This window comes from Centruroides sculpturatus, unplaced genomic scaffold, assembly GCF_000671375.1.
Source record: "Centruroides sculpturatus isolate CEXI.00-Female unplaced genomic scaffold, Cexi_2.0 scaffold406, whole genome shotgun sequence".
Lineage (NCBI taxonomy): Eukaryota > Metazoa > Arthropoda > Arachnida > Scorpiones > Buthidae > Centruroides > Centruroides sculpturatus.
This window is the reverse complement of record NW_019384754.1, coordinates 520287-534134: the sequence shown is the minus strand read 5'-3', so window position 1 is coordinate 534134 and position 13848 is coordinate 520287. Positions and strand designations below refer to the sequence as shown.

General features: G+C 31.3%; 1 protein-coding gene across 1 annotated transcript in view; it reads left to right on the top strand.

The window, feature by feature from the left end:
• Positions 1–332: 332 nt before the first annotated feature.
• The window catches only part of LOC111628675 (stress response protein NST1-like), a 35141-nt gene continuing 21625 nt past the window's right edge, over positions 333–13848 (top strand). The window contains exons 1-4 of the mRNA XM_023372504.1: positions 333–458; positions 3024–3232; positions 6551–6700; positions 11277–11393. Coding sequence (XP_023228272.1) covers positions 431–458; positions 3024–3232; positions 6551–6700; positions 11277–11393 — 504 coding nt within the window. The 5' untranslated portion in view covers positions 333–430. The remainder of the gene's footprint in view (positions 459–3023; positions 3233–6550; positions 6701–11276; positions 11394–13848) is intronic.

Sequence of the window (13848 nt, the reverse complement as noted above, 5' to 3'; positions counted from 1 at the left end):
AATAGTCTTAAGTCATTTGTTACCAGAAAATTCTTGATTGGCTTGATGACTATAGATGAAAGCATCAGTCAGTGGAAGAGATATATCATCTAGAACCATATACACTGGAAACAATGAGCAAATTGATTGAATCTTACTTTTCTTCAGATGTTTTCATCTGTAGCCATCAAGCCAGTCAAAAATTTTCTTGTAATGAATGATTTAAGTCTATTAATTTCTGATAAGGTTAATATTCTAAAGGATTACACAGAAATCATGAAGAGATACAATTACTGTATATTAAATAGCTAAAAATTATTTTTAAAATTTTTATTTTAGAATATTGGTAACAACTTAAATATAGCATTTTAATAAAATTTAATAAAAAATTGATACTAGCAATACATTTATAAATGTTTATATAATCTAATGTTTTTTGTTTATTTAAAGAATGAAACAAGAAAATGTTCCAAGTGCAGGTTAGTAATTATTAAATTATTATATTTGTCTCTAAGACTGTTTAATAACTTAAATCTATGGTTCAGTAAAGTTTGATGATTTTTTCTTTAATATTACTTTCAGATAAATTAATGATAAACTTCTATTGATAATTGTAATGATGTTGGTGTATTTAAATAGCATTTTTAATTTAAATGATTTGAATTATATTGTTTATATATTTTGGAAAAATATATACTTACATCAACTTAATTTCTGAAATATGTGTATTAAATAAAACTTTATGAAATGAGACATCTGTTTCTATTCATTTTAGCAACAAAATTTATAATCAATTAATCATTTTAATATTCTAAAACCAAAGCTAAAATTTAGGAACTTGGAATTTTTTTTCTAGTAATGAGTTGTGTAACTTTCCTGGCAAAAAAAAATTTTTAATTGTGGTGGCATCATCTGTTATATTTTATAAAAAAAAAATTTATATTATTAATTATAATAAAATAGCAAAAAGCTTAATTTTGAGTATAGTGATAAGTTTTATAAAAAAAAATTCTAAATGCTAATAATGAATAAAAGCTTCATTAAGTCTGACCTCCACTGATGATATGATGCATGACTCCACTCAGTCTTTCCACCCTCCACCTTTAACCACCAAAATTTAATAGCATCATTCCCCTTATACAGAAAGCTTCCTGCAAAATTTCAGACGTTTTGACAAAATATACAGAAGTTATTAAGCTTCAAAGAGAGTGAACAAAATTGTGCCCCACACACACACACACATGCAGAAAATCCCCCCAAATGTTTTTGCATTTCTTGACGTTTTGAAGCCCTGAGTCCAAAAATGTAAAAATCTTGGGAGTGATTTTTGTTTTACTGATTGCCATACTTTCTCTGTTATACATAACAACTGGGAAAGTAATATAAAAATAATAAATAATAATATAATTAATAAATTGATACATAAAAATGATAAATTAATAAATGCTATATTTTTTAAAAATTTATATTAATAAGTAAACAAAACATACATAAATGATATCCATATTTTAATTAATTTTTATGAAGAAAATTCTAATACATTCATTCAATCATCCATTTTCATAAACATTAAAATTTACAGACAAATTTTTACATTATGGCAAGTCTTCAGAATACTAGGCATAATTTGAAATATAAATTAACACAGTGCATTATATCAAAATTCTACATCGTATATTACATAGGAGCAGTAAATAAATAAATTTGTGACATTTGCATACAACAGTTTCAAAATTGTTGGTGCTTTTATTTTAATTTTAAAAATAATAAATATAAAAATGATTACCTAAAATTTAAACTTGATTTATATAATGAGCTCATATTTATAACAAAGATGATACGTTTTCATATACAGTAGAACCCCTCTAATCCGTCACCTTTGGGACTGGGGTATGGTCGGAACGCAAAAAAGGTCGGATTATCAGAAAAAAGTAAAATAAACAATTTTCTCCTTTGTCCAGTCTTTGTAGCACTGCTAATTTTTCATTTAATGAAAGAGTAACGTGTTTACGTTTCACTCCTGACATGTTGAAAACACACACAAAACTGTACATGTACACACAATGTAAAACATATACAGGTATACCTCGACTTACGTCGTTCCCGATTATACGTCGTTTGTCAAAAAAAGTATATGGAAAAATAAAAATCAAATTTAAGTCATTTTATTCGACTTTACGTCTGTCCGCCACAAATATTGAAGTCGTAATATCACTAGAAAAATGTTTAAAGCACATAAAATCATATTAAAATATACACATTCACAAGTATGTACTGTATTTACAGTACATGCATTCGTGAATTTAGATTACTTTTTTTCTGTACTATATTAAAAACTAAAATTTATTTGTTTGTAAGCTTAAAATAGATCCTTATTAACCATACATTATTAAAAATGCATTAATAAATAAAATACAGAACCGGAATTGGCAATTTATTGTTCAGCCTAGTGACAAGTAGATTTGGAGACAAGTAAATTCGACTTACGTCGTTTTTCGACTTAAGTCGTTCTCCTGGAACCAATTACCGACGTAAGGCGAGGTATACCTGTACTGTAACGAACACATAAAACGCCACGGACGGTGAGTCACCGATGAGTCGGGACAAGTTTCTCGACTCCGATCACGGTCGGATTAACCGGAGTGATGGACTAGCTGAGGGCGGACTAGAGGGGTTCTACTGTAGATCATTTCTTTTATTACAGATAAAAGGAAAAGTCCCAAAGACTGTCCTTTTATATCCTATATCCATCCCCAAATATTAGCAAATATACATAAAAAAATGAAAACAACAAATTACATAAAATTAAAAATTATACATTTCCTTTTTACATTTTAATTTAAAACTAGAAAGATTAAGAAATAATAAATCATCAAAATTATTTAAATTTCAAGAAATATAATAAAAAAAAAGACTTTTGAGATACACTCAGATGAATTATATTTCTATATTTTCTTTTCCTAATTATATTTCTTATCATTGAAATTATAAAATGCATTAATTGAATTAATTATAAAATTTTATTTACTTTTTATTCTATTTAGCAATATCTCAATCACCAGCATCAGTTGATCTTTCAAATCAATTTGCTTCACCACTTGCAAGTGTAACTCCTCAAATTACTCCAGTACTTCTTCCACCAACTGTTTCTTTACCACCAATAGCAATGAATAATCATTCAGGATTATTATTTGAATCAGACGCTTATAAAGCTAAAAAGAAAGATGATTATAGAGATGATTTAAAACAACAGGTGTGTTTTTATTTCATAATAGAGTCTTTAAAAACTTATTCAAAGTTTCACTTGAATCTTAGAATGAAGTATATTATACAAAAATTTTTTTATTTAAATAATATATTAGTTATATAAAATAGTTCTGTCAAATAGGAGTGGAGCAATTGGGATGAATGCCCTAGATACCAAAATAAAGAGATGTGAAAATCTCATTTTTCTAGTTGATTAATGAATTTATTCATTAAATTTGCTGCTTACATAAACATATCATTGAAGTACACATATAACTCATTATCATCATTATTAGTTTCGATGGAAACAGTAGGATAATTAAAATTTTAAATTATTCAAGATATGTTTTATTTAATATGAACTACATTTATATCAATATCAATTTTTATTATAAAGATTAAAATATAGTGATGATAGATGATGATAAATAATAATAAAAATTTTTAGAAATATTTTCCAGAATTTTGAATAGAAATATTTACATCAGAATTTTGAGAAGCCCAAAATTAATGTAGGAAAGATTAAGATTATTCAGTTATATAATTATAAAGGAACATGTAGCAGGTCTGATATTCATAATAATTTTGTTTAATATGAAAATATTCCTATTTATTATAGTTAGATTATTTCTTATAAATACAGCTGAAAAAATATATCATACAGATATCCCTTGTATGACATGGTAATTATGGTAATTATGTAAAGTTTGCTGACTGTATGCAATTGTTAGGATGATCAAGGGATTGAGACAGTCATGGAGAAAGAATAGAATGTCCAATCAGAATGCAGGATACAAGAGAGAAATCTTTTAAAAACTTGTGTTTTTAAAAGATTTTTCTCTTCTATCCCACATTCTGATTGGTCTTTTCTTGTCTCCTGGTGACAATTTGAAACTTTTGGGGCACGGTAGTGGTAGTCATCAACACTTGACCTGATCCTGATCGGCTAAAACTCCTTCAAACTTTGAAATTTTCCCTTGTAATTCCAGCCTTTTTTTTTTTTTTTTTTTTGACAGAAAGAACTTTTATTGTTTTCAGGAGACCTTAAGTCTTGCTTTGGGTTTTAATTTCAAAACGTGAGAGTTTTACTGTCCTGCTGGATATTCATTATTATTAAGACAAAATTTCAGGTTTTGTCCAGGGCTTCACAATTACATTCTGAAAAAGCATTGCATTATCATATTTGTGCTATATGAAACAAAAGACTAATAAAAGACATGGGTTAGGTTCCAAAAGTTAACAAAAGTATACTATCCTTTTTTGTTACTAAGAGAATTATGTTTATTAAAACAAACAATCAATAATTTATTTCCAGTCAATAATTAACGAACGATCACATTCAAATTACTGTATTATGCATTAATTAGCATTAATTTTAGTTAAATGAGGGTGTTTTCCTTTTACAAATTATTGTCATCTTCTGAGCTTTTTTGTTGATGTTGGTCAGAAATATCAGCAACATTTTCATTTTTTTATTTTTATCATAATTTTCTATGGATGACAAAATCAAAATATGTTATTAATCAAAAATTTGTTCTACTGGGTCACATTTGTTCAGTCAAGTACCAAGTGATTTTTTTTTTTTCAAGAATTTTAGTTCAAATACTGAATTGTTTGAGTTGGGAAGAATTTGAGTATCAAGATATTGCTGTATTTCGTTCATCATTTTTACGAATGATTACTTAACTACAATTTTAAAAAATTTAACAACACTTACCTAAAAATGTTTAAATAAACTTTACTAAATATGAAGGTTAATCTATAAAAACAAAATGCAGTGACAGTCTTAAAAATTAAAGTCTGAAAGCAAAGACAACACCTGGTTGACAGGAAAGCTAGGACAAGGAAGAAAAAAATTACACTATCAGTTTTCATTAAAGTAAACTTGAGCAAAAGAACAAAGCAAATTGAAAATTTCAATATTCTAAAATCTGTTGGCAAATTTGAGACAAGAAGCATGATTACTTGAATAAAAAATATCAAATAATGGAATTTACACTTAAAAATTGTGAAATTTTGTATGCAGGATTTCCTAAATCGTGTTGTATGAGGGATACCTATACATACATACATACATATGTTATGCTTAATAAGTCATTTATTTTTAAAATCGATCATTATCCTGGCTAATTTTGAAAATAATAATATATAAGTGGCTTTTATTTATTATTTATCAAGGTACAAAAAATACAAATAAATTAACAAAGAATGATCATAAAATATCAGATATAAGTTGAAAAGTAGTATTATAAATGTTTTTTATTTTTACATGAGGAATTTTGGTGCATACTATAAGTATTGCAGAAGTTATATTAATACAGAATAGTTTATTATATAAATTACTTGATTAATTTTTTTTATTATTTGATTTTATATACAGTAATACCACGACTTACACTACCCCAACTTACGCGAACTCAGAGTTACGCGATTTTCAAATCTTGTCGATTCCTCTTTTGTTTGAGTGCCATGCAACTCTTGATTACTCACTCCCCCCACACTATTGTTCAGCTTACATGTTCAGACGTGTCACACGGAATCAACATATAGCTACAACTTATTTTGCGTTATTTATTTGTGTTTGTTATATCTGTGGAGACTTGAGAAACTCTACTATGTCATCCAAACAAAGTAGAACTGATTCTTCTGCATCAAACAAGAAAAGAAAAACTTTATCTTTGGAATGTAAAGTTAACATTATTAAAGATTTCGATACAAAAATGAAAATTTGTGAATTGGCAAAGAAGTTTGATCTACCGGAATTGACGATCAGAACAATTATAAAAGGTAAAGATAAAATTCTCGAAGCTGTGAAAAATGCTCAATCTTTAAATTCAAGCATCATTTGTAAACGTCACGGTATTATTGCTGAGATGGAAACAATGTTAAAATTATGGTGTGATAATCAAGTAAATGTGAAAAATTGTATAATAATATAATTTGTTACACATGTATTATCTAAGATTTTATTAAACATTTTTTTCCAAATTCTTGTTTTCTTTAGTCTCTGGCCCCAATTAAAAATTATTTGTATGTATTTAAATGCTCCGACTTACGCGAATTTGACTTATGTGGTTATCACTTGGTCCCACCTATTGCATAAGTTTGGGATATTACTGTACATAAAATTTAATTTGGTTTTTTTCTTTTTATTTTCAAACTTTGTGTAAAGTTTGTTTTAAAAACATTGTTTATATTCCCTGAAAGTCTTTGGAGGTTACATGTTATCTATGATTGGCTTATCATTACTGATTTTAATAATATCAATAATATACATAGTATTTTGCAAAATTCTCTTAAGAATTTGTATTTTCATTATTAAAAGATTGAAGAAAAGAAGCGTCGCATTGAAGAAGAAAAAGCAAGACAACGAGAAGAAGAAGAAAGATTAGCACAACGAATTGAAGAACAAAGACTTCTCATGCTACAAGAATATGAAATAGAAAGACAGAAAAAGATTCAAAAAGAAGAAGAAGTAAGTTATTTTATGTGTAAATGAGTCAAAGTGGATTAAATTTTTAAAAATATTTTAGATAATTTATATATGTATTCATATAATTTGAGAAATTAATGAAACTTGGTACCATATTTGAATATGGTATCAAGTTTCATTCATTTCTCAAATTAGATTTAGCAGTTAGCCAAAGTTGACTGAATAGTAGTCTAGAAACGTTCTTAATTAATAAAGTCATATTTTTTTGGCTTCCTTAACAGTTTGTTTTCTTTTTATTTATACATATTGTAGTATAAAGAGACAAAGATGTTACCTTACCAAAAGGTTTTATTCGTGTCTAAAACACGCGACTGTTACAAATCAAATGCAGCGAGAAACAGTGCTGCCAGACCAAGAGACTACTACTGTAGGGAAGAGTGTTGCCACCCTGTGACATTACTACATTCTCCCCCACTTACATTACATAATATATTCCTTCAAATAACTAGGCTGACGGCGTTGTCTTGCAGGACGAGGTGACTCGATTACTTCTGTTGGGGATGAGAAAATATCTTTTTCTTCTACTTGGGAGGGATACAAGTTGCTCTCACAAGGTGGAGGAGACGTTGCCTAGACATCAGAACTCTCTTGATCAGGAATCTGGGCTGAGGAAGGCTGTGCAATCTTTCGAGGATTCAGACAAGAATTCGCCTTGAGGCGCAATATGTCTTAGGGACACTGTCGATGTCCACCCATAGGGGTATTGAATGTGATCGTACTTAGGATTAACCTCCAATAACTGGACTTCCTCTACTAGGGGGGCATATTTATTGGTGCAGTTATGTGAACGAAGTAGGACAGGTCCCGGTGACAACAACCAAGTGGGAAGGCCAATACCCGTTCCTGTCTTACGAGGATGACGGAAGAATCTTTCATGAGGCGTAGAATTCGTAGCAGTGCATAGGAGAGAACGAACAGCATGTAATGCATCGCCTAGTACTTCTTCCCACTGGTCGATACTTCGATTAGACGAGCAGAGGGCCAAGGAGATTGACTTCCAAATAATACCATTATAATGCTCGACAAGACCATTACCCTGGGGTTTATAAGGTGTGGAGAAACTAGAAGCAACTTCAATAGAGGTGAGGAAGAAATGAAGTTCACAAGATAAGAATGCAGCTCCTCTATCAGAATGTATATATGAAGGGGCTCCAAAGATTGAAAACAGTTGATGAAGGCACTTAATAACAGTACTACTGCTGATGTCTGGGCAAGGGAATGCAAATGGGAATCTTGAATATTCATCTATTATTGTCAGAAGGTAACGGTTTTTCGACTTAGAAGGAAGGGGACCTTTAAAATCGATGTCTAAACGTTCGAAGGGAGACGTGGCTTTAATAAGGTGGTTTGAAGTACTAAGAAATTTTGGTTTTAATTCCGCACAGGTAGGACACGAAGCAGTTAGTTTCTTTATTTCTTCCAAGGAAAATGGCAAGTTCCTGCTATGCACCCAATGATAAAAACGAGTTACTCCAGGGTGACAGAGGGAGTTGTGGAGGACAGAAAGTCTCTTCAAATCAGGAAGGGCACAGCAAATCCTTGATAGAGCATCAGCAACGGTGTTCCGACTACCAGGATGGTAAATAATATCAAACTTGTAACACGACAGTTTCAATCTCCACCTTAGAATCTTATCATTCTTAATTTTGCTATTAGATTTAGAATGAAACATGAAAGCTACCGAACGTTGGTCAGTAATTAATGTAAAATGACGTCCAATTAAGAAATGTCTTCACTTCTTTAACGCCTCGACTATAGCGTATGCTTCCTTCTCTATGCTAGAGTGTTTTCTCTCACTACTATTCATGGATCGAAAGAAGAAAGCCACGGGTTTACCTTCCTGAGACAATGTAGCACCGATGGCAAAATTAGAAGCATCTGTTTCAACAACAAAAGGCACATTGTCTATAACAGGAGTCAAAGTAGAGCGAGATATCTCAGCTTTCAAATCTGAAAAGATTGTGGCATCCTCAGTTGGCAGAGGAAACGACTTACTCTGGGCTAGAGGTTGAATTTTCTCACTAAATCCTTTTATCCACGGGGCATAGTGGGCCAGCATTCCTACTGTTCGGCGAAGAGATGTAATATCCGTAGGGAGAGGTAATTCTAGCAAGAGGTTTAGGCGCTCGGGATCTGGACGTATAGCTCCCCTTTCAATTAGATAACCTAATATACAAATAGATCTAGAAGAGAATGAACATTTCACTTTGTTGAGTGTTAAGTTATACTTAAGAGCCATGTCCATAAAATGAGTAAGATTACGATCATGTTCTTCCTGAGTTCTTCCACAGATGGTGACATCGTCCAAATAAGCAAATGTGTCGACTAAGCCTTCTTTAACAATCAACTGAGAAATAGAACGTTGAAATCCAGCAACTCCATTTGTGAGGCCAAAACTGATCACCTTAAACTGCCACAATTTGTTACAAGCTTCAAACGCTGTGTAATGTCTGTCTTCTTTCGGAATGGGAATTTGATGGTAGGCTCGACGCAAATCTATAGTGCTGAAAACTTTATAAGAGGCTATTTTCTGAATCAAGTCATCAATTCTAGGGAGAGGGAATGCATCCAACTCAGTAAACTTATTAATAGTGCAAAGTAGTCTATAACTAGCCTTTTCTTTGGACCAGGTACAATCACCACCTGAGCCCTCCAAGGCGAGTTACTTTCTTCAATTAGACCCTCAGCTGTCAACCTCTTAATTTCTGCATCGATAAAATCCTGATCTGGTTTAGAGAACCACCTAGATTTAGTAGCGATAGGCCTAATGTCTTTATACAAATGTTCGAAGAGATGGGCTGGTGGCACATTTGCGAACACTGCAGAACAGATCGACAATGATTTGTGAGAGCCACCAAATTTGAACGACACATCAGCATGCAAAGCTAGGAAATCGTGCCCTAAAATTAAATCAGCACATAGGCCAGATAAAACTGACAGCGAAACCTTTGGATAAGTATGACTCTTTAAGTTAATAGAAACTATGCACCGACCCCTCACAGTTGAACTTAAAGTGGTTGTAGCCATAGAAACTTGAGCGGAATGTGGAATAATTCGGAAACAATGACACAGTGCAAAATTATAATCTACGAAACTTTCGGAACTGCCAGTATCCACCAGGGTCCGAGCTAAGATGTTGTTTAGACATATTTTAATGGTAGCTCTAGACAAAGGGCTGTGAGCAACAGTTGCCAAGGTTACAGCAGCCGTAGTCCCTTTGCTTTTACAAACTCTAGAAAAATGTCCCCTTTTTCCGTATTTGTTGCAATCTTTATTTCTAGCAGGGCATCTGTTGCGAAGGTGTTTCACGTAGCCACAATAAGGACACCTACGTTCAGTGGCAGCCAGCACATGTGAGGGTAAAGCATTTTCTTTGGCATTATCTAAATTCTCTTCCACCAACTCCTTTTCATTGGCGATATGGATAGCACTTACTGTACTAGTATTAGAGACAAAAGTTTCAGACTAAACAAAGGTAGATTCTAAGGCACGGGCTTGCAATAAGGCATCTACGAGTTCTAAAGTATGGCTTTCCAAAAGGCGCTGCCGTATCTGGGGCGATAGCAATCCGGCAATAAAAGCGTCGTGTACTTATTCATTTTTATACTCCTCTGCCGAGACAGAGGTGAAGTTGCAGTCCTTACTTAATGTCCTAAGATTCTGATAATACTGGTTAGTGGACTCACCGGATTGTTGGCGACAATTAATTAAACAATGACGAGCAAAAATTACATTTATAGGCTTCTCGTATAAGACAGTCAAAGTCTTAATGGCGTCCTGAAATCCGGAGCACTCTGATATATAAGAGTAGACTAAGGGACCCACGAAATTAACAAGTAGACTGAACCTCCTCACATCATCCATTTCCATTGACGAAATGAAGTTCTCGAATGTTCTGTACCAGTGGGACCACTGTTGAGAGGAACCACTAATATTCGGATCGACATTAAAATGTTCAGGTTTAAGAAGACTATCCATCCCAAGTAGTTTTAGACACAAATAAATTGTAGTATAAAGAGACAAAGACGTTACCTTACCAAAAGGTTTTATTCGTGTCTAAAACATGCAACTGTTACAAATCAAATGCAGCGAGAAACAGTGCTGCCAGACCAAGAGACTACGAGTGTTGCCACCCTGTGACACTACTACACATATAATTTGAAAAATTTGATAAAAAAGAGTTATTATTTTGTTTAGATGTTAAGAAAAAATTTAACACTAACAAATATAAAATACTGTATATCTTCTGTAATTCTATTTTCTGTTTTTTTTTTATAAAACCAACTATTTATTTAAGTTGCCAATCAATATAATTATCTTGTTTTATGTTTACTAATTTTAAATTAGATGATATAAATTTATTTTTTATGAAAAATAATGGATGATTTACATTTCATTAAACTATCAGGAATAATAATATTTTTAAGGTATTGAACATAAGAATTGAATACTAATTTTCTAATTATACATGTAATTATGAACAACTTAATAGTTGATCCACTAATAATTTAAATATTTAAATTATGCAGAAAGATTAATGGAGTAGTATTAATTTTAGTTAAGGAAGAAACAAGAAAGACTTTGGCAGATCCAAGAACAACAAAAAAAAGAAGCTGAGGAAGCAAGAAAATTAGCTTATCAGAAAAAGTTAGAAGCAGCAGAGAAAATGAAAATGGTTACTTAATTTATTTTCTTTATTGTTTTTATTATAGGATTTATTAATAAATTATCAACATTAACATTAAAGTTTTTAATAATTTTCTTCTTCTAACTTAGGAAATTCTAACTTAAGAACTTAAAATAGCAAAATTAGCTGCATGAACCTCATAATAATGTTTAAGTATAGCAAAATATAAATTAATGGAGATTGCTTGAGATTATTCATTGAATACAGTTCTAGATTATAATCTTAACTTTTATAAAACTTTATTTTTTCTCCTTCTTATTTCTCACAAATACTCAAACCAATAATGAGAATCAAATACAAGTTTATTTCACTTGCATAAACAACAACCACAAAGTCATCAAGAAATCTGTAATCTTTTATTTTTGACAAAAAATTGCCAGTACAGAAATTTTTTTTAATGTTGCAATGAATAGTATATTCAGCCTCAAGCCGAATACCGAATATTCGGCCAAACTATTTGGCTTGATGAATGCACATATGAAAATTGGCGCGCAAACTGCATTATGGCGAGGACCCTGCTCTCTATTGGCCCGCTGTCACTACACTTCGACAATCGTATTAATTCTTGACAGTTGTAGCGGACAGACAAGAGCGTCATGGCAGTATGTGATAAATAATGATATCAAATGTGGATAACAATGAAATGACCTACATGTGTAAATAATGGAAAAAGAAGAGAGAAGGACCATGAAGTGAAAATGTGAGAATAAACAAGAAATTGAGTTGATAACATAATCAAACAAGTGGAGGCAGCTTATTGGCACGAAATTACGGCCGTCAATGCCAAACAATTGTTGTCATAGACTTCAGAAAGCTAAATGCTTGTAATGAAAGTCACTTAGCCTGTACGGGCAAAAGCCTGGGGCCGTTCGGGCTACCAAGCTGTTTCGAATTTGTGAAATCATAACTGTGATTTATTCCAACGTCCTATGTATCTCTTTTCTCCGTTATCACCAGGATACAAGTCACATAATTGTAAAATGGGAAATCTACAATGGAAAAGTGACGAATCGAAAGTATTGTGAGCGTGTATTATGATGTATGCATAGGCATACATGAACTAGAGCGATAGAGGAAAGAGAAAGAGAAGAGCAAAGATGAGCACTTAAAAAGAAGGATAGGCAGGGTCAGACCCTCAGATGTGTGACGATTCTCGAACGAATAGGTGTGAACGTGTGTATGTATGTGTGCTGATCATTGTAATTATAAATTGTGAATACATGTGACTAATATTATTTTCTTTTTTATTTTGTGCATGTTATAAGCTATAAATAAATATAAACAAACAACACTAACCCGATAACATTAAATCTAAATACCAAAATGATTAATTTACTGTGTTTTTGTTATTTCTTACTCCCGTTTTTAGATATTCAGTATTCGGCCGAATAGTGATTAAATATTCGGTATTCGGCTGAATTGCAAAAAATAGGCCAAATACCAAATAATAACCAAATATTCGTTACATCACTAATTTTTTTTAACTTTACAAGATTTAAGAAAAATTCTTAAATAGACAATACAAAAAAATTGTGTCTTCTCACTTTTTTTTTTTTTTTGTATTTTCTATTTAAGAATTTTTCTTAAATCTTGTAAATTTCTTAAAAATTTCTGTCCTGGCAATTTTTTATCAAATGTATTTATTTTTTAATATTCTGCCATCACCATAGGGATCTTTTAATGTTTACATATTGAGGCAGACAAGTAGCCTCAATTAAAAGGTTGACTCTGCTGTAGAACTATTATTTTCCTCACTTGCCTGTGAATGGACAAGTGAGAAAACACACTTTTTTTTTTTTTTTTGTCTATTTAAGAATTTTTCTTAAACTTTGTAAATTTTTTTTATTGTTTAAGTATTATTTCATTTACTTTATAATTTATAAAATTAATAATTCCAAGCTTAAATTAAACTAGTTCTTTACAAATCATTATAATTTAAACATGAATAGAAAAATGTACGAAGGAGAGTTTAGCAAAAGGCATAATTTCATATTACAAATCTTATGAACAAAAAGCAACAGTTTATCACTTTTTGGGAGAAATCAAAAGGACAAGCATTTATCACATCATTGAATAAGAATGGAATTGAGGGTTATGAGCTTCAAACTGGGTATTCAGGGATACTGAAGATGAAAAAACAATGAAAACAAAGTAAAAGCTTTGTTTCATAAGTATCCATCAATGTCCATAAGAACTGCAGCCCAGAAATTGAAAATTCTAAGGTCTACGATATCCTATATTAAAACAAAAATAGTGCCTTCAGAAATGTAGAGTTTAGATACATTGCTAAATCGGTCCATTGCTTTCGAGATAAAATAGTTTGTAGAATTTAGCTTGAGATTTGATCTTTTCATTGTAAGTGACTTCTTTTAGGTCTTCTCCATGATAATACTTCTTGCCTGATACATCTGAAGGATTGAAGGGAACATACATTTCATTATCA